We start from the raw sequence: 21,438 nt of genomic DNA on the forward strand, positions 1-21,438 counted from the left end.
TCAGTTGCAACTCATGTTTATTCAGGAAACAAATCATACCTCCACAACACACCTTATTTTTGACCTGCCATCTCTGGGTTTTGATACAACAGTAAAAAAGAAACAACATAAAAACAATAACAAAGGTTGTCAAACCAACATAAATACAACAAACCACCACTTGTGCCTGCCTCAGTCTGCCACACCACTGCCAAATAAAAACGCCATTTCCTTCCCTCCCTCTCTCCCTCCCTCCCCCACGGTGGGACAGCGACAAAATAAAAGCTTCCCTTGCTGCACCGCAACCCCCTGCCTTATCAGAAAACAGCAGAGACATAAAAAAGAGCTCTAAACCCCCCCAACACAATCAGATCCAGAGTGTTTAAGGTAAACTGAATTGGACCCACATGTATATTTAGGCTGATGTTGAATTAGTATTGGTCAGGATTGCGTTAGAGGCCTATGTTGGGATGACAAGGTAATGATGGTCTTTCTCTTGTCCTAAAATGAGAGCCCAGTTTGTCAGCAATGAAAAAGTAAAGCCAGAGGTGAAGTGCTGTTATCTGAAAGCAGGTTTTTGTTATTTATTCATTTCATTGCATCTGTTTTTTTGTTTTTTCTTTGCCCTCAATTGCAATGCTAGTTACGGTTTAGCTACAAGGGACAAGTTGAGTTTATTCGTGCTTCTTGTGAACAGGTTTTTACAACTTTTTTTCCTCCATTCTCCTTCATAACATGATTTCAGGATGACAGGAGCAGGCAATTAGCTAGAAGCAAATGCAAAGGACGGTTTCTTGCCATGTTCATCTTTATAGGGCCATGATGGAGTGCAGGAAATAAAAACTGACATAAAGCTTTTGGGGATAAAGAATACTAAAACCACTTCAAATATTTCTTTTTTTTCTATTCTTTTGTCTTCCCAAAATCTTTTTCTTGAGCAGGTGTGTCTATGTTCCTTTTTTAACACCAATAATTATGCAATCAATACATCATGGGGATGGAATTTATCAAGCACATCAGAGGAGGGGGGCAAAAAAGGATCATGGATCACGTCACCTGTGTTAATGTGGCCCATGCAGCTCCATGTCCAAAAGCACTCCCGCTCTAAGATTTGATAAATACCTTTTACTTGGTCCAGTAAACCCAAAACAGGCTGCAACAACATCATTCACAAAGCTACATTACATTTACCGTACATACAATGCCACCTAGAGCTAATCAATGGAACTGCATGATAATACATGGCTAAAGTGGGATCTAGTGTTATGTTTTGCTGACTATGGAGAAAGCAGGCTACTGAAAAGGGGGTGACATTGAAAGCCAAACAGGATGTAAGAACCATAGCATCATTCTGAGAAAGGCAGTATCCATTTTCCTTTAAAAGCATAGCTTGTTTTCTTACTTGGTTGAATGTGGGGATGTGCCATTTTACCTTTGTATTTTCTCATTACCAAAGCACCAAGTGAACATGTTTTTACTGTATTTATAGTGTATTCTATACTGAGAAGAAGTGAGGCTAAGACTGCTCATGTGTATTGTGCTTTGGTGGTGATTTTAATATTTAGTAACAACTCCAAACCACTTCAATTCCCCAGGAAAAGGGATACTGTTCTCATCTGAGCAAGGTAGCATTGTGACAGGTAAGGCATGAGGATTCAGTGTTTTGCTCTTTTAACTTTTAACTAATCATGGTCCTATGCATCTCTTCCTCCCTCCCTCCCTCCCTCCCTTGCCTTTTACCCTCCCTCCCACCCTCAATCCTGCACTCTGGCTGCTGTCCATTTCTGGATGCGCCCCCTCGTCCTCCCGCCGTTTAACTCAGGGATGTGATGTTGGAACGACCACCAGGGGGCACTACAATACGGCGACCAGCAGGCCTGATGGGGATGTCATCTGGGGTCGGGGGACCTGGAGAGAGAGAGAGAAGGAGATAAAGATGAAGCGAATTGCATGGAAAAGGAGCACATAGGGAGAAAGAAGAAGGTGTGAAAACAAAAAAGGCCAGGGCAAAGAGAGAATGTAGGATGTTTAGAAGATAGTGGTTTGTACTTGTGTTGCTCCAGAAGATATTAACACAAAGAAAATCAATGCTTAAAATAAATGCTACAAATCAGATTTCCATACATTATATTATTTCCATATATTTCTTGTCTTTGCAGAGGATACAATTACAAGAAATGGAGAAAAGGATGGACATTGACACAGACCTGTTAGACTATACAAATGCCGATGACATGATTTAGTCCTTTTGCTCTCCTCTGGAAACTACTGGTATCATTTGTTAATCCCTTACTCTTCTCAGAATAGCTTTTATGCCGTCATAGCACACACATAATTGTTGTCATGCACAGCACACACATTATTATTTTCCAGGCACTAGAGGTTTTTCAAGACACATCATTATTGCCTATGACATACAGTATGTGTCAATGAGATGACAGGGGAGTGCAGTATGAGTGCTGCTGAAACATTAACAAGAGAAGCTACAGTTTGACATAACACATGGTGTTTCCAAAGGATGAGCCAGGGTGTCTTGCTGCAACAATTTATCAGCAAGTATATAAATGGAAAGTAGAATGATGTCAGACTATGATACACTGCATCTAAGCAAACAATCTTGCCCATCTCCTTCCAGACAAGTAAATTAACTCTGCAGGTGGTGTCCCTGGAAAAAACTAAAATAGATGGAAGACTGACTCATTCTGACAGTACGCACATATGTACACATTACAAATGACACACAATACTCACACTATTAAACACACATAGCCATTACAAAGCCTGGGAAACCAGGAGCAGTCTCACTCGCCTCGAAATTCATGTACTCATATGTGGAAATTCTTTCCAGCAAAGGTCACCTCCTTCTTTCATCAATGAGGTATCGCACATCAGTTACGCTCGTAAAGACAGCCAAAGGCTAAACATCACTCTGTGAACTTCTCTTTCAAAATGAGTTATCCAACATTAAAAATAGTACATGCATTCACAAAGAGAGCCAGTACCATAGTGAGTACAGCTGGGTTCTGTCTAAGTTAAAAGGGGTAGCTACCACTGATTTAAAGGCAGAATGAGTAGGCTTTGTAGGTTCGCCCCTCCTCTCCCAACGACACATCTCGGATGCGTGCTTAAGATCCGGCACCTGGTTGCTATGATTTTATGGAGTCCTGCCCTCACACCTTGTGTGCAGTTATGGGCTGGGGGCTACACACCCATTTCAACAAGGTTGACGACCAGAAATGTCCCAAACACAGCAAAATAAGAACAATACAGGCAAAAGGCAGGGTCTCTGCACATGCAGACACCACCAAACACTTTTAGTGGGACGAAGTGATGATTGAGGGGGATTGTCTTTGTTTGAGTCTATACATTGTTTTTTAGGAAAATCCTACTAATTTTGCCTTCAAGGTCACACATGGACGCATTTAGTCTGTCAGGGAGGACAGAATGACTACAGTAACAGCTATGGTTGCTCTGTTTGATTATAAAACAGTGGAAACACTGACTATCTGGTTCATTATTTTAACATGTGTACAGAGTTTCACTGTTTGGTCGCCTGACAAAAACAATTTATCACATTGGTTTTCTAAATCTAAGCTAGTCCAATGCTGACCTTACATATGGGCACCATCAGACTGTCACTCAGCAGCTCTGCATAATGGAACAGATGTTGAATGTGAATACATGGTGTTGTGAACTCTCACATTAGATAGGCTTTCTTAATAGACCATGTCCAGATGCCTGGACTGAAATCTTGTACAGTATACATTTTAGGCCTTGAGCCAAAATTCATATCCAGCGTGACTTACAAGTGCAACCGTGGAAAAAACGTAATTTCCGATTTTAGCTTGACATTACAAAGAGGCTGCACTTAAGAAGTCATAGGGAACTAAAGAGCAATTAATAGTATTTTATTTGAGAGGTGTGAGATACTGTAAGAGAGGGATTCAACGGGATTGAGGCTCTGAACTCTGAATACAAGCACTATAAAATACATGCAGGTATACAGGATAATATAAACCATAATTAGCTTAGTACAATGTGCATTACACAGAAGACTCTGTTGCTATCTTCTATTTAAATATATATATATATATATATATATATATATATATATATATTATATTATAATTCCCATCATGAGTTTGGGTCAAAAGTACAGTTTGTATGGTTTTATGGGTAATGTTGGCTTCATGTCAAACCACACTAAAGGAAAACAGAAAACCAGCCAACTTTAACTGATTGTGTACATACACTTAACTGAATTCAACGTCTGCAGTGTGCCTCATTAAAACTCAAAAGAGCTAAGGCAGCCAACTTAATGACATGCATAAACAGACAAATCATCATATAAAACAGAGATAAACCCTTTAACAAGGACGCGTGATATACTGCAGGCAAATGCATGCCATACTGTGCACATCATTACTTATGAAACAGGATAATGAGAGATTATCAGATTACTCTACATGCTCGATGCTTTTCACCATGGACTGTGAATGCATCATTCATAAAGTGACAACAAGCTAAAAATCACATGACTGTTGTCCTTCACGCCATGAAATAGTAGCTGCGTTGAGTTAAAAGGGGGGCGTGATGGGAGCTCGCCTGATGAACATGCATGATCCTTTGATGTCTCATACAGAATAAATCAATACAGACCGAAAACAGATGAAAGGAAGGACTACATGGGTGGGGGTTGTATTAAAAAGCTGGGCTCACCGCATAGTGCAGGGTTACCTGCTAGACTAAATCCAGACTGGTGCAGGTTTCTGACGGGCTGCTTGGTGGGAGAGGTTCTCGCAGAGGCAGAAGGGGTACCACCACGGGACATAGAGAATTCAGACACTGGACCGTCGTACATTCCCCTGGGTACTGCCCTCAGGACCGCCAGCTACACGACAAACAACAAGAGCAAAGATAGAGGAGATGGAAAGAGAAATAAAGAAAGGATGGGTAAGAACATACAGAGAAATTATGGTGTTTGATATCACAAAATGTCTATTATAACTGAATCCAATTCTGTTTACCATTATATAGTTTTTGTTGTGCAACTGTTGGTGTCTGAATTGTATATGCATTTTTGAGGGAGCCTTTTTCCTGCAGACAACTAGTTCCAGATTCCACACACACACACACACACACACACACACACACACACATACACAAACATAGACATACAAACATAAGTAAGCAATCTCTTTAACAGACTGAAGGAGAAAAACATACAGTATTTGTATGCAATATCAAAGCAAGTTGAAACTTTATGCTTGTAGTGAACGAACCACTGTCTGTGGCGTGACTCAGTGGAATTTTGGAAGCTCTGTCAAGAGTTAAAAAGAGACATCTGTGAATGAAGAAAGCATAACAGAGACTGCTACCAAGATAAACAGCACACTGTTACTACAGCTACATTTTCTCATCACCAGCCAGCTGCAAATTAGGAAATGGTTGAACAATGAGATTTTTGGCCCTTAAGTAAGATGGCAAGAGAGCAGAGAGCAGGGTCTGCTTTGAGTTTAAACTGTTAAATCAAATGGTTAAATGGGGCTAACTCTTAATACTTTGAGGCAATAGGAATTAACTTTTCCCCTTTTATTTCTAATGAGGTCCAGCTACTGGACAGCGAACCTAGCACTCTGTGTTGGTAGGCACCACCAGAGTACATACTGGTGGTGCCCACCAACACAGAGTCCTAGGTTCGCTAGTATTTTAAACAGGCGTTTGTGGTATACAGGAATATGACTGCAACTAATATGTGCACTCATATTAGAGTGTAATATATTTTATATTAAAGTTTGATGCTTGTTTTCAATTAATGTAGCAGTGCACTTCACACTTATTAATGTTATTTCTCCTCTATGACTTTTATTTTACACTTACATATCACTTTTGATGAATGTGCGACACAAGACATTTCTTTACTTGTAACTGATGTAGCTCTATAATGTGTCGCTGTAGATTTCATGCTATATTTATTGTCTTAATATTTATTTTGCCAACCTGTCGACACTTTCTTGTTATATAGAAGCAATGTTCTTAATAGCTTTTAGAATCAGAGGAGTCTTCTTAAAACTAGGGTAAATGGTAAATCTGGGACTCTTTGGTAACCCTTTCACTGTGTGTGGTAGGTCTCTGTGGAAATTCATCAAAATCCAAACTCACTGCATCTTTTTTAAAACCATGATGACAAATCCCCGACCACCCTCACTGCACAGACCTTTTGCACTACAGTGTAAAAGCGCAGCGAGCGCCCTGTGGCTGAACCTTAGAGGCTGATGTCAGACTGTATCTCCCCCACATCCCACTTCACTGCTTCCACCCTGTTTTCTCTCCACCATTGCAACTTCTATTTCAGCCCATACTTCCTTGCTTACAGTCCACAAGACTCCCATCGTGGTCATCTTTGGTGCTAAGTGGGCATAGTTGTGGTGTTTTTGGCACTGCATCTACCAGAGATCACGCACAGTCCAACAGCGTTATGAGTACTATGATAGCTTTTTGATTTAACCTTTTCTTTCTGTAAGAATTCTTTTTGTATTCATTTGTTCAGCACAACTTAATTTTGTATTATTAAAAACGGTAAGGGTACCTTCACAATGTACAATCTACAGTATAAGGGTTTACCTTTCAAAAAGAACATACTGTTGCATACTGTTTAAGGATATGACAACTGCCTCAACAAAATGATTGCTGTGTAGTGTAAATGTAAATAGTGGATTGGAGAGAGGTAAAAACCTGTATTTACCTGCTTCCTGGCTTTAACACGCTTGTAGGCATAGTCAGGGTAGGGAGCGCAGGGAATGAAGCGACCCACACCGGAGGTGACATGCATGTTCCCATCTTCCAGAACAATCTTCCCCTGGCAAATCACCACGAGTGGGGCTCCACGCAGCTCCATGCCCTCAAAGACATTGTACTCAGCCACCTAAAGCACAAGTATAAAATGATCAGATACATGTGAAGTAATACATTTACAGTAACATACATGTGTAAATGTGCACCATATTTATATTTAGAGAGAAACACATTTTATCATGTTATGCCATTAATAGAGCATCCAGTCAAAGAAGCCTGACTTTTTAAATCCATCTCACAAATCATAACAAAGTTTTTTACATACTGTCTAAAATTAACAGGACGAGGAACAAAAGACTCCAAGAGCAGTTACGGAGCTCTAAGAAAAGCATCAATGAAACCTCTTGAACCTCTTCCCTTAAAGGACTGAGGAAGGGGTGAGGGAGAAATCAACAGGGGGAGCTGTGGGCTTGATGAATGAAGAGACAAGAAGTGGAGGCATAAACTATCTTTCTCTTCAACTATTTCTTAATCCCACACTCCTTTTCTCCCACTCTTTATCATTCATCACCTTGTTTCTTACACTTGTCTGTTTGGCATGTACAAACAGCTGCCATCATCCAGCTGGCGTTGAATGCCTCTATATTACTACTCACTCTCTTTCCCTTCCTCTCATTGGCTACCTCATTCTCTCAATTTATCCCTCTTTCTATGTCTGTTTTTCATCCTCTGTTTTTCTCTCCCTCACCCATTTTGGCTTGATTTATGTAATCCCTTGCATTTTTCAGCACTGTACATTATTCATTCTCTTCCAATTTCCCTTGTGCCAACTTTCTTTTCTCTACATGTTTGTGATCTGTGATGGTCCCCTCCCCTCATTCCATTGTTGCTTACTTCCTCTGCACACGGCCCTGTTTTCTACTGCCGTCCAAATTCAGGCCAGAACAGGACATAACTAAGACTTGCTGCATGCCAAACATGATGTCATGACTTAAGTTGAGTGTGTCTCAAAGTGTATCTGTTGCTGCCTGTTCTGTCTGATCTATGTATTTTTATGTTGACAACAACAAACAGTCCAGACCAGATGTGGGTTTACTGATAACAAACTAAGATACAGCACAGTCTTAAGTCATATGCACTCTACAGGGGAAGGCATTCCCCAACAAAGCGTCTTGGTAAAGAGCACCGCTCCTGTTTGGCCTGTCGTCAGACTATCCATTAAGGTGGATTTATTGGAACTGGGAGCTGTCATGCTCTGGTCTTCTGCTCTCTTCTGTTTTATTTTATCTGGGAGGACGACCAGCAGGAAATGAAAGGGTGACATCATTATGTAAGAACCCACGGATCCTCAGTGGATGTACTCCACATTTGGAGAAAGCATATTATTAGTCCAGTTCTCTCTTTCTCTTTCCATTCCTCCATTTGGAGACACAGAAGTGCTCTTTCTCTGCTACTAAACAACTGCCATTACAACTTAAAGCAAGGCAAATTAAAACTTACAAACTTCACCTCATCATTCCTATGACCAACCTACATACATTGTTAGTAAATGCATTCTCCCCTCACTCATGTATTTCTGTATAAGCAGGATTTGTGCTAGTCTAGTAAAGCCTTAATTTCCTGTGCGGACACTTCCTCTGCTGCCGAGTGGCCTGTTTGGGATCCTCCAATGTCTGTGTAATGGTAGAAACCTCTCATTACTCACATGTGCCAGGTGGACTGTACACACAGTTTATGTAAAATGTGTGTGTGAGTAAGACATAATGTATGTGAGTGTGTTCTTTGTGAGGCCCTTGTCTTGAACCCTCTGAGGAAGGACAAAAAACATCTGCAATGGGATAATAGTTTCACATGTTTCTAATGTAGTTTCATTTCAACATTTAACTCTGAACACATGACAATTGACAAAAATGCTCAATTTCAGAATGTCATTAAGTGTAATTTAAGAAAGTTTTTGAATCACGGTGATGTCCAGACTACTGGACCAGACATTCAATAAAGAAAGTAAGTGACAGAGCTAGACAGACCCAATTACAGGAGGATAACAAGGAAGCAGCACTAACAGGCAATAACTTATATTTTACTCATGTTGTTAAATTGCAGTCAAGTCAATAGATTTTTCCAAATATTAATATATGAAGATTGGATTGTCTTCCAGCTGTGATTAATGGTCAGAACCTAGGCCAACAGGGCACCCCAAAGCAACAAAATCTAAGTGAAAGAAGTGGATTGCAAAGGAGGCAGATAGAGTAAATGGTGCCCAGGTTATACTACTGGCTCTCATTTGGACTGCATGTTGAGTGATACGTTTGCCATGAAATCAAATTTCTTCTGACCAAAGCTGTTTGAGAATCTCTTAAGTTTGTGGAAGTATTTGAAATATTAGTATTTACTGTTACATAATCCTGTGCAATGAATGACATTCTTTAAACCCACTATGGCTGTCCAATCATGAAAATATTTTTGGATGATCTGTTCAAGTGAATGTGATATAGTGGCAGGAAATACCTCTTGATTATACAGCACAAATCATTACATAAGTCATTGCTGAGGGTTTTTGGATTTAGTGAGGCTCAACTTTACATTGAGAGCTGGTCATGTGGCGAGTGCAGTGTGAGTCGTATTAGTAGCGAACATCCACTGAGACTTCATTTCCGTTCAGAGGAACTGAGAGCTCACTGGAAGCTGTTCAAAAATGTGCTCTCTCTCCCTCACCCATTCTCTCTCTCTCTCTCTCTCTCTCTCTCTCTTTATCTCACTGTCTCTTGCATACATACACACAGAGATTTAGGCACTTATCTCATATCCTGCTTTACTCTTTCACTAAAAGAGAGCCTTTTTAACAGCATTTTTTAATCTCTCTCTCCCCCATTTCACCCAAGGCTCTTATGTTTAGCTAATCACATATCTGCATAAGAGAACATAATGGACAATGGAGGCCATCAGGAATTACCGTAAGAATAACTGCATTGACATTAGTCAAGAAAAAGTCCTCTCAGTGTTGGTGAACTTGAAACAAATACAAGTACGAACTTTTGATCAGTGCACACAGTACGTACCGAGTTGTGTGTCTTGGCAGTGATGGTGCGGAGGGAGTCTGTGTCCCAGATGACCAGGTCGGCATCAGAGCCCACAGCAATCCGACCCTTACGAGGGTACAGGTTCAGGATCTTAGCTGCATTGGTGCTGGTGACTGCCACAAACATGTTTTCATCCATCTTACCCGTAGTCTAGCAGTGAAACAAGCAAAAACAGGGAATAGTAACTATTTTTCCAACAAATGGTGACTGGTTACTCAATACAATAATACCCCTTTTACCTCATATGGAAATGCATATATGTGATACAGACAGATTAGTTATAAAATACACCTACCAGCACCTCACAAGGTTGCATTCAGTCCAACTTTTAAGGAATTGTCTTAAAAAAAATAGAGTCAGTTTAAAACTTAATAAGCTTATCTACATTTTAGAGGCAGCATAACACTCCAAAGCTGTATAAACCTCCATGCTCTGTGTCTGTCAGCAGTACACTGATGCAGTGATAACGAGAGAGAAGGAAAAGGGAAAAATGAGGGCAGTTTGCTGTATCCAAGGGTGAAGGAAAGGACAGATGTGGAGATAGAAAAGGAGAGAATAAAGACAGAGACAGTTACAAAAATAAGCGTCCTTGTAAAAATACAAAAATAGAAATAGAAACCGCAAAGATGAGAAAATTGTGGAGCAAAGAGCAAACAGCTCAAACTGAGCATCACAGAATGGAGAATGGAGACGACTGGTTTAAAAAGAGACCAAGTGAATCAAGACTAAATATCCCCCATTATTTATAAAAAACCTCAGTTCTCACCACAGCTTTATCCCAGATGAGGGTCATCCTCTCCTCCACTCCATTGACACCTTCTGGGATCTGAGTGAAATCATCCTTGCCAATGGCCTTCTGGGACACACTGAAGGTACAGTGGGCACTGCCAGTCACACTCAGGTCTCCACTGGGGGACAAAGAAAAATGAAAAGTGAACACATAAGTATGCCAGCACAGCACAATCTGTGTATGCAAGTAAAGTTCTGCACAAGGACAAGGGAAGATGTTTATTTATTTTAGCAGGAGAGGCGCAACAAATTTAGAACAAGGACTGTGAGTAATTTGAATATGCCGGGTGCCAGAGTTTGTTTTTCCAGTACAAACCGTTACTAATGTTTCCTGTTTCCATATGATGCTCTAACTCACTTACCAGACAAAGTCAACAAAAATATATCATAAGCAATTTTAAAACCCACAACTCCAGTTTCCTGCATTAATTTAATTGAATGCTGTTTAATGTTTGCACACCTATATACAGGCAGCAGGTGCACAGAAGGACATATAAACATATTTTTGACTATATTCTATCTTCTCTTTTATATTCCTAACTTACAAAAATGGCTTGGTTCAAGGGCAACTGCCTTCTGATGACAACTGGGTAAAGAGATTGAAGGCAGAATTTTCAGCAAAACGTTTAAATTAAATCAGCCATGCTTTATTTGTTGCTATACCAGCCTGTATGGTAGCCATGGAGCTAATTTGGGTCATTTGTGTTATTCATCTGTGTCTATAGAACTTGCAGATAAAATTAAATTAGTGCTCATGCCAATTGAATTTAAATGAATCTAAGCAACGAGCAATGTGTGAATTGGATAGGAATTGAAGTATGAGACAAGCAACTATAACATTTAAATGTACTGTATCCTGCTTTGCTTTTGTGTTGTGTTATCTATGCACACTACATTAATATCAGATGATAAAAATTATATACAACTGTACCAAGCACAACATGATAGACAGGTCAACAATCTAACCAGAGGGATGTGCTATGATACACACCTGGACAGCAGTGTGTTCAGATAGTCTGGAGTAGTGGGATCAGGGCTGAGAGGAGGTGATGTTACAAAAGAAGCCGCTTTGGCCCAATTCTTGCTCCAGTAATGTGTCCCATCAGTCCCCAGGCTGGCCGTGATAGGCTCTCCAAACACAACATTTCCTAGGAAAGAAATAATGGTAAAACAAAAACCTTTAAGGAGTGTATCAAACAGATTCATTTAGTGATTCAAACAAGAGTTTCATCAATCAAGGCTGATTAATTTGTCAGCAGTTTAATCTCACTAAAAGCTTTGGTAATTCAGTGTGTTTCAGAGTGTTTGCAGGAGAGGAACCCCGCCTAATCCTGGAAAAGCCATCACCCTTGGCAAAGTACAAATTTTCACTTTGGCTCAGTTGTAGAAAAGAAGAGAATTAACTTTACTATTACATATACAATCATACACAGCACAACGCATAGTGAAATTTGTCCTCTGTATTTAACCCATCCTAACTACTAGGAGCAGTTGGCAGCCACTGCACAGAGCCTGGAACTCCACTCCACTCTAAGCCAGTGCCTTGGTCAGGGGAACTGACTGGAACCTAACATACATGTTTCGATGGTGGGGGAAAACTGGAGCACCCAGAGAAAACACAGGCAGACAGAGGGAGAACATGCAAACTCCACACAGAAAATCAAACCGAGGATCTTATTGCTATGAGGCTACAGTGCTAACCACTGAGCCACCATGCTGCCATGGCTGAGCTCGTAGTTGAGCTTGTTCATCCGTGAATGACGAGCCAGGGTTTGATTCCTGTCACTAACACTGTCTGCTCTTGAGTTACTTCATGGTTCTTTGTTCACTGTTTGACTGTCTTCCTGGTACACATCCAAACAAAGGTGTCAAGGCCATTAAAAGCCCCTAAAAGGTGTACATGACTGCAAGAAGAAGTCCTCTTGAAGTCACTAAAGACTAACAAACACACATTCTCCTTTTCTGCCCGTTCCCATTTTCTCAAAAAATTTATATTTTACAATCCATCACAATGAGGCAGACCCTCGGTTCACCCCTGCTCTTCCCTGTGACTGTGAGGAATGGTCTGTATGACAAGTAAACTGCAGAAGAGACCTGAATGACAAAGCTGAAAATACCTTTGAGAATAGCATCTATTTCCCTCGTGTCAAGCAGAGCCAAAGTCTGTGGCAGCAGCAACATCAGCAAGGACAGTAAAATCCTCTTATAAGGGCATAGGTACAGTGATACTGGAATGTGCATTCCAAATCAGACAGAAAGATGCCAACCAATGAGAAGAAGTATATTATATTCAGAGTGAAAACATGGGCTGCAAAATTTCTATGCTTGGTTCTAAAGTAGTAGTTTATTCTTTGTTTTTACTGATTTGAGTACCAGGAATTTACAAAAATCAAGCTAAATGTTGTAAATAAGATCATAAGATAGACTCAACATTATGTTTTGTCTTATTTTAGTGAGCAGTTTTCAAGACTATTTGTAGATGATACAAAGATAGCCTTTACTCTACCACTGTTCTACTCTAATACACAATGCACTAAGGCACTGCAATCTCCATTAAAAAAAAGTTAGCGATACACAGAGATGAAAAATAAAATCTGATATTTTTGATGCTGTGTACAACCTACCATCATGTAGGTGCCCTGTCTTTACGTGTGCTGGCAGAATCATTTCAGACAATCACATTGTTTTTTAATGAAGCTAACATTTGACATAAACACATAGTTTAAAATATTCTACATTGTGCATTGAAGTCTCAATGCTGCTCTTTACCTCTTTTCCGGGCCTGTGAGATGATGTCAGCAGCACTCTTGCTCATGACCCGGGTCACATAGAGAGGACAGTTGGTTTGGCTCGCGATGGTGATGGCACGAAACACCGCCTCCGCCTCCAGCTACAGAAGGGACAGGACATTGTGGTTGACTTGGAAATGTTTTTCCCATTAGGATTTTCTCAAATAAACTCCAAGTATCGTAACCACAGCAAATTGTGTATTTTTGGAGCTGAATTATTTAAATAAATCATTTTTAACCAAAGAGACAAGTGGAAGCTTATAATTTTAACATCATAACCTTTATTCAGTTACACTGTTAGGGTAGTTAAAAGTAAATTTGTGAGATGAGCGAACAAATGCTCAATAAACCTTGGTGAGACAAGAGCACCACATGTTCAAACATATAACAGTACAGCCCGTAATATGCATTAAAAGCAAACATCTCTGGACACATTTTAGAGGCTTTTTGTTGTGATTATTAAATTCCTAAAATGTCCATTTCTATATTTCAGTGTTTGGGAATGTCAAAGAGCAAGAACAATAAACAAATTTCAATACAAAACGGTAAAAGATAAAACCAAGCGTCTGTCTCCTGCATGTGTTTCGGAGTCTGCAACATGACGCAAACACTTCAGCTGATTGTTGTGTTCTAGTCCACAAGCTCAACCTGGGTCCAATAACCAATAAATTAAAACTAAACAGGACACCAGACACTTATAAAACACTTATCCAACTCGGCCTCTGCTCAATTAAATTATGTTACCAAGCTTTTGATTCTTAAGACTCAACAGCACAGTGACACTGGCGGGACAGCTTCACTCCACTGCACCGCAGAATGGAAAATCTCAGTCAAGCTAAAGGCAGGCAGGTTGCTGAGTCGAGAGCAGTGCTTTCTTTTTGCTGTTTGTTGAAGAAACGCTATCAGCAACAATTGGGGTAACTGGAGAGTTTTCACCCAACGCCTTTAATGTATCTGAAACCACATGTGTGTAACAAGAACAATGTGTGTGTGACGGCCAGTCCGAGAACGTCATCGTGGACAAGGAGAGTGTGAGTATGTTCGCACTGCTGTTGTTTTTGTATTTTGACTATATTTAATCAGGTTGGTTGTGTCTTTAGATTCAATTTTAATTTATGAGAGACTACTGCCCAAACTGCAAATACTAACACATAATTAACATTCATTGAAGAAAGAACATCAAAAAACACATTAAAACACACATATCTCAATAGAATAAGGAAGAAAATGAAGAGAGCTGAAGAGAATTAGTGTATAATGTGTATAGCGTGTGTGTGTGTGTGTGTGTGTGTGTGTTGTACCTCTTCTGGCCTGCTCAGCACGTGTCCCTCTGGTCCGGTAATACCCATCTGCAGCATGCGGGCCTGCTCCTGTTGAACAAACCCACAAAAGGCAAGCTGTTAGCTACTTAGCTGACAGATAATGCACATGCAGGACCTTTTTTTTTTTTTTTGGTATTCAGGGGTTTGAGCGCTCTGGCTGATGTAAGGCTTTGTTCACACTCCAAAATGATATTCTGTTTCTGCTTCTCTGTGCCTGTGTGAAGGATATGAGCAGCAGTTTTGTCATCTGGGTCAGGCCACACACGGAGGGCTGTGGGAATCCATGGGCTGTTGAGGGTCTTTGTATACATGTAGACCTACCTCCCAAAACGTTCTGGCTGCACTGGTGTGTTGTAGTAAATGCTTAGGTGACCCCTGCATGGAGCCACTAGCGTCTGTGATGTTACCATGGTTGCTTTATGATGACATGCTTCCCCAAAAAGCACTTCTTTAAGTGTTAAAGAAGAATAACAATATTTTAAGATAAAACCAGGGTTTTATTCTCATAATTTGACAGTTTTGACTTTGGGTCATGCTAACTTAGATACAGGAAAAGTGGACCTCAAATAGATCTCCTTCCAAGACTGCCTATTCATCTACACATGTGTGGAGCTGTGGGTTGCTGTTGATTTAGCGCGTGCATGACAAATAGAAAAGCAGTAGCAAACACAAGAAAGGAGAGAAGGAAATGAATTAAAAGTAAGTGCAATGGCTTGTTATCCAGTGGGCTATTGTGAGGATGAATGTGAGTCATTACTGATGGCTGATATTTATTCCAATCAGAGTGCACAGAGGAGAAGCTAAATCAAAAGGGAGATGAAGAGGCAGAGAGGCAGCAAGAGGACGATCCCGCAAGACAACTAGTAACTCAAGAGCCTGGTGGTGTTTCTGTGGTCATTGCTCTCCAAAGCTGTCTGAGGAGGAAAAAAAACATCGAGGATTGCGACTTGATGATGACAGACTTGGAAAATCTAGACAGAGTGTCCACAAATGAGAGTGATCCCAGCTGTGTTACTACAACAAGCAAATTTGCAGCTCTGATCAACATTGCCGTGCTGGAAACTGTTTCACTTCCCCCAAATCTACTAGAAGACGTTCCATATGGTTAAGCAACAGCGATTACAACACAGCAATAAAAGCCTTTCAGGACATTTTTGCAATACCTGTGTTGGCCTTTTTGAACAAATCGTGCAATATATGAATGATTGGAGTCAAAGACAAGTGTTTATTTGGATAGCTTTAGGAGGCTTGTGCTGCTTGCCCACTTTTCTTGTCTCTGCTTCCAAAATCTCTACAGAGGAGAGTAGTAAGTAAAAAGTCAGAATGACTACATTAATAAGAATAAAACCCATATTTAATTTAATATATTCTCCATGTTTTTTATAAACCCTACACACAAATTCACCAATGAGACATAAACTTTGTGAGGACAAGTCACTTGGTTACAGCATTGACAACATTCATCACACACAGGTCTAAACAAGGCCTCTCTCTCTGAGGGGCTCTAAAGTACAGTCAGGTCATGACATAATCCGGGGGTTCAGACATTTTTGGTCTTAAAGCTGATGGAAATCAGACTCCCTCCAAAGTCCTAGTTTAAGGCTGGGTAGGAGAGCTGGGATTTGCAATGAATCAGATCCAACACACACACGGTGACATAATGCAGGCATGGTCTGGAGCTCTGACTAATACCAACCCTCTCAATCCACCAACTATTACGGTTCATTCACTTTCATTTGTCCACAATACAGCACAGCCCTGTATATACTACACCCACACATTACTGTCCTACAGGAAACACATTCTCCCTCTCATCAGTGACAGTGTGTTTAGTCTGTAGGTAGTGGAGATGCACTGCGATAAGACTAGAAAGGCGAACTGAAGCGAATTAAACTGAAATTAATCTCACTAAACCAAAAGGGATCACAGAGTTGGCACCAGACAAGTAATGAACGAGGGAGGGTAGTAAAGAATAAAAGACAGGGGAGAAATGGAGAAGAAGATGTTCGAGAGCTGCATCTGTCAGTTCATTTATCTTTGATTTTACCTCAGCGATGATCTCGCCGTTTTCAGCATGGACCTGAACGATGCCTCCTCTCTCTGCCAAGAAGGTGAAGATCTCATAGAGCTGGAGGAGCAAGACACAGAAACAGTGAAATTACAGTGGCACTGCTATTATATTTAAAATTCTGCCTGGGTGTTTACACAAGAATCAGACACTCCTTTTTTTATCCTAGGGGTCGCCTTCAAGCCACAATTTAAAAGAAGCCCACAATTTACATGATGTCTACCACGACACACTGCAATTATTGTGTGTGGCCTCCAGAAATGGTAAAACTCATGTGGGATGAGCTGCAGTTGTTGTTGTGCTGCTATGCCACAGTTCCTTAGTGAGGTGCATGACATCAGTTTTTCAAGCTGGACTATTTCAGTTGCCTCATGTGCTCCTCTGACCGACCGAATTAGCCACGGCCGCATAAGAGACATGAAGAGTTCTGCCTCACACCATCTGGACTTATACTGTACATCACAGGCTTCAAGTTACATAAGGACGCTGTATTTCAGGGGAGAAAAAAAGATTAATGTGTTTCCAAAACTTTACAGTTGGAAATCTTGAGTATTATAGTGAACACCAACTAAAGGTCATAATTAGTCACTTTTTTAGCCTCTTGACTCTTCAGTTTCTCAGCAAGTCAGAAGTGATTGATTACATTGACTGAAATTACTCTTATTTGATTGCTTAAATAAGATATTGATATTTAAATTACACACTGAGTCAAACCAAGATCATACCATCCCGTTTGGGATTTCTAGTGCAGCCTCACATGCCAAACTGCATTTGCGTGTTCACACTGTTTCACATTTTCAAGTCTGTCTTAAAAAATACTCATATGCATACGTATATTGAGTAAGAGTTTTTGGTCGCTGTAATCATTCCTCTTGTCCATACTGGCTGCGAAGGAGATCACTTCCTAAAACGTAAGTGATGGGGGGCAAAAGCAACAGTCCTCATTCCATGCAAAGTTAATATTAGGGCTTCTGTAGACAGACAGACAGACAGACAGACAGATAGACAGATAGATAGATAGATAGATAGATAGATAGATAGATAGATAGATAGATAGATAGATAGATAGATAGATAGATAGATAGATAGATAGACTTTATTAATCCCCAGAGGGAAATTGGGTCTTCATAGCAGCCAGGTACATTAAAATACAATAAAATACAATAGAATAAAATACAACAATAGAATAAATAGTAAACAGTAACCTGAAATAGCAAAATTTTGTACTAAAAAGACTTTCAATTTGGAAGTTACCCACTAGATTTGTCTAAGTCAGACAACAGAGGCCTCATATTAGCATTGTATTCATTCACAAAAGAAGAACTCTGGATTTTGTTTTCCATCTCTTCACTGCCAGTATGGAGAGAATGAATTTACTTAAAAAATGTGTCAAAATGTGAACCTATCCTTTAAAGTATCCTTCTAAGTTACAGTTATTGTACCTCACTGTTGCTCATCTGGTAGTAGTCCTTGTAAGCCATGTAGACCTGGAAAGAGTTCACACCTGTAACAAAGGACAATGAAGAAGAATACGTGAAAGGTCTAAGGTGGTTATAAAAATAAACTGTGAAAAAGATGTGATTTGAGTCTTTTATTCATCAGTTACAGTTTATATTTGTCTCACTCTGTAACATAGTTACTTTTTCCAGGGCAAGTTAAACTATTAAAATTTATATTGTTTGTTTTTTGTTGTTGTATTTAGCTTTCTAGCTTCATTTTCATGCTTTCTCCAATCATAAGAGGCAACATAGAACACACTACACACACTCACTTCTTTAGGCAGTTGTTATGTTACACCATCATAGCCTACCTTTCTCCTTGATTAGGTTATCCACCTCCTGTTTTATGCTGTCGTTCCAGTGGGTGATATCCACATGGAGGGAGTAGTCGCAGCAGGCTTTCTCATCGGCCCACTGCCTCCACTGGTCATAGGCCTCCATCAGACTGCTCCCGGGCTCTGGGATCACATGGTCCACTGGAGGAGATGGATGATAGAGGACAAAGGACAGAAAGATGAGGGGAGCATGAAAGGAGGAGCAAAGAAATTTGTAGGGAGAAAGGGTCACCAAGAAGTGACAGAGTGGGTTGGTTTGGGGAGTCCGGGAGATGAAGACAGGGTGATGTCAGGATTTGTCCGCTGGTGTTTCTACTTTCTCCCTGTGTTGTTTATCTTGCATAATCAGCTGTCTGTCTGAGTTGCTGCAGTGCTCAGCCACTGGGGACCAACCTTGTCAGATGTCACATTACATTTTGAACATCTTTGTCTGGGTGCTGGTGTCCATGATAAGTTTAGGGGCCGCTTCAACTCTGGTTATTTTCCAACTTTTGTTTTGCATTATGTAAGCATGATCAATCTCTTAGGTCGGAGTTTGGCAGACAAGGGTAGTCGATTTTCCCAATGGGACCACCCATTTTAAAAATGCATTTAGTGGTGCAGTGGTTTACTGCCTGTAATGGCACAAAACATTTGGAGGTTATCGTGTTACGGCGTTTAGTGTATACATTCATTGAAGTGTATAAACCTACTGTAACTGACAAGTAAGATTTAGCTAAATTTTAATCAGAATAGTCCCACAAAAGCAACAATGAAACATATTGTTAAATATAATATATATATACATTGTATATTGGATAGTTCATTTGCAAAAACATTTTGCAAAGCATTATTAAAATTAATAATTTGGGGACAGCGGTTTGATTGATATTGTGAGGGCACAATGACATGAGTTAGGAAAATAAATTAATATAGAATTTAATGTTCAAAAACTCTGGTAACCATTAGCTGCAGTATTATGCTCCAGCACATAAAATTACAAATATAACAAAATACATAAACAAGATTTCTGATGTGTACATTTGCATGATTCACTGTGTTTATGCAAACGTGTTTGCCTTTGTGCATGCCTGGAAGGCGAATATTCACTCGGTGAATATCTTTTGTGTCTGTTCTCACTGAAATTATTCATGGCCAGTAAATCCTCATCGTACACAACAGTATCACCATGCACAAAAAATCCCACTCCATCTTACTCAGCTGTAAAACAATAAGGCCGCCTGCTGGCTCACCACCTGACTGGCTTCTTTATCTCATTAAGGATGACCTAATCTGCTTATCTGGTCTTTGCATGTTAATAGGATAGAGCTGGAAACGACAGTCACAAAAAAACCCTACTTTTTTCTATGTCAACCATCTGAATTAGTCGTTTGTTCGGCATCACACAAACAACAAAAAAACAACATCATCTGTTCGTAGGGATGGAAAGAAATACAGAGTACAACCACAGTACATATCTTAACTTTCTCTTTCACACATCACCCGCTAGAATATAATCCCTCAATGAATGGAACCCATGAATAGAGCTTACTACAGTAGCACCCCAGTTAGTGAATGTGTCTGTTTAAACATAGAGCCACACTGGCAGACAAGAAGCAGAGTAGCAGCCAGCTTAAAAGAAGTTAATGGTATTAATGCGACTGTGGTGCCTACCAGCTGTTGGCTGCGAAGGCGTCACAGCTACATGAAGCACACATATAAACCCACACTGTACACAGAGGAGCATGCAGACAGACACTGGTGTTGTATTTCCGTGGGAGCGGCGTTTCACTCTTTGCCCCCCTTCCAAAAACCCACCCCCTTACACTCAGTCTTTTGTATGGTCGTCTTTTGGAGAGCTGCCCAAAAACAAACCACAACCGCTTCCCAGCTCTTGTCCTCTGTTAGGGTTTCAGCCCCCCCCTCATTTTAGCTTTAATCTGTGTCTGAAAAGCTGATTTTCCTCTGTGGGTGACCTTTCCTACAGCTCTTACCGATCATGGTCGTGCCCCCAGCAAGAGCAGCCTTTGATCCCTGAGCAAAGTCATCAACGGTTGTGGTTCCACGGTACGGCATCTGGAAGTGGGTGTGGATGTCGATGCCACCAGGGATCACCATCTTCCCGTTTGCCTCGATGGTCTTCACCCCACCGGGCACGATCAGGTTGTCGCCGATCTGCCTGTCGAGGGAAGAGAATGTCATAATTATATATAGCATATAATAATAAAAATGTTTTGAGCTGTGCTATGGAATGTACTATGTTCTGGAGGTGGCCCGATTCCTCCATCAAACCCAAATATGTAACGTTGTTGCAATTACATAGTAGAATGGAAAAAAACAAATATGTACCAATGCAAGTACAAATATCTTAACATAAGTTGTTAAGGAAAGACATCTTTCTAATACATTTAAATCAACAGCAACACGTTTTTACTTTTTAACTTTAGACTGACCCCAAAGCAAAGTCAGCCACGCTTGAAGCAGCCCACTGTCACCATGTCAACGCATCAATATTCACCCCTGTTGTTCAGACTTTACAGAAGGGACCAGACAGACAGGCAGAAACCAGTGTCTCTGTGAGTTTGCCAGCAGCCCCATGGTCCAACAGGCATCTGGGTGTTTATTATGCAACACCAGGCTCCCTGTGGGTGCCTCTCTCTGAGCTGCCTCACTAAGGGGCAGGGGGAGACAAAGGGCCTATAACTGGAAAATCAAGTGGGAACAGAACGGGGGGGACGAGAGTGATGGAAAGGGCGGACTGATTCAGGGTGACACAGAGAGAGGAATTCACCCAAACTACCCA

General features: G+C 40.5%; 1 protein-coding gene across 3 annotated transcripts in view; it reads right to left on the bottom strand.

Moving 5' to 3' along the window:
* Nucleotides 1–21,438, bottom strand: part of dpysl3 (dihydropyrimidinase like 3) — a 40,442-nt gene continuing 19,004 nt past the window's right edge. For 2 of the 3 annotated variants that reach the window (XM_051401131.1, XM_051401133.1), the window contains exons 3-14: nt 20,630–20,814; nt 18,633–18,797; nt 18,265–18,326; nt 16,802–16,882; nt 14,734–14,802; nt 13,413–13,533; nt 11,635–11,791; nt 10,621–10,762; nt 9,834–10,004; nt 6,725–6,904; nt 4,699–4,870; nt 1–1,887 (exon numbers count right to left, since the gene is read on the bottom strand). In XM_051401131.1, coding sequence (XP_051257091.1) covers nt 1,793–1,887; nt 4,699–4,870; nt 6,725–6,904; nt 9,834–10,004; nt 10,621–10,762; nt 11,635–11,791; nt 13,413–13,533; nt 14,734–14,802; nt 16,802–16,882; nt 18,265–18,326; nt 18,633–18,797; nt 20,630–20,814 — 1,600 coding nt within the window. In that variant the 3' untranslated portion in view covers nt 1–1,792. The remainder of the gene's footprint in view (nt 1,888–4,698; nt 4,871–6,724; nt 6,905–9,833; nt 10,005–10,620; nt 10,763–11,634; nt 11,792–13,412; nt 13,534–14,733; nt 14,803–16,801; nt 16,883–18,264; nt 18,327–18,632; nt 18,798–20,629; nt 20,815–21,438) is intronic. The other variant, XM_051401132.1, reaches the window with a different exon arrangement.

This window comes from Dicentrarchus labrax, unplaced genomic scaffold (genome assembly GCF_905237075.1).
Source record: "Dicentrarchus labrax unplaced genomic scaffold, dlabrax2021, whole genome shotgun sequence".
In the NCBI taxonomy this organism is placed as follows: domain Eukaryota; kingdom Metazoa; phylum Chordata; class Actinopteri; family Moronidae; genus Dicentrarchus; species Dicentrarchus labrax.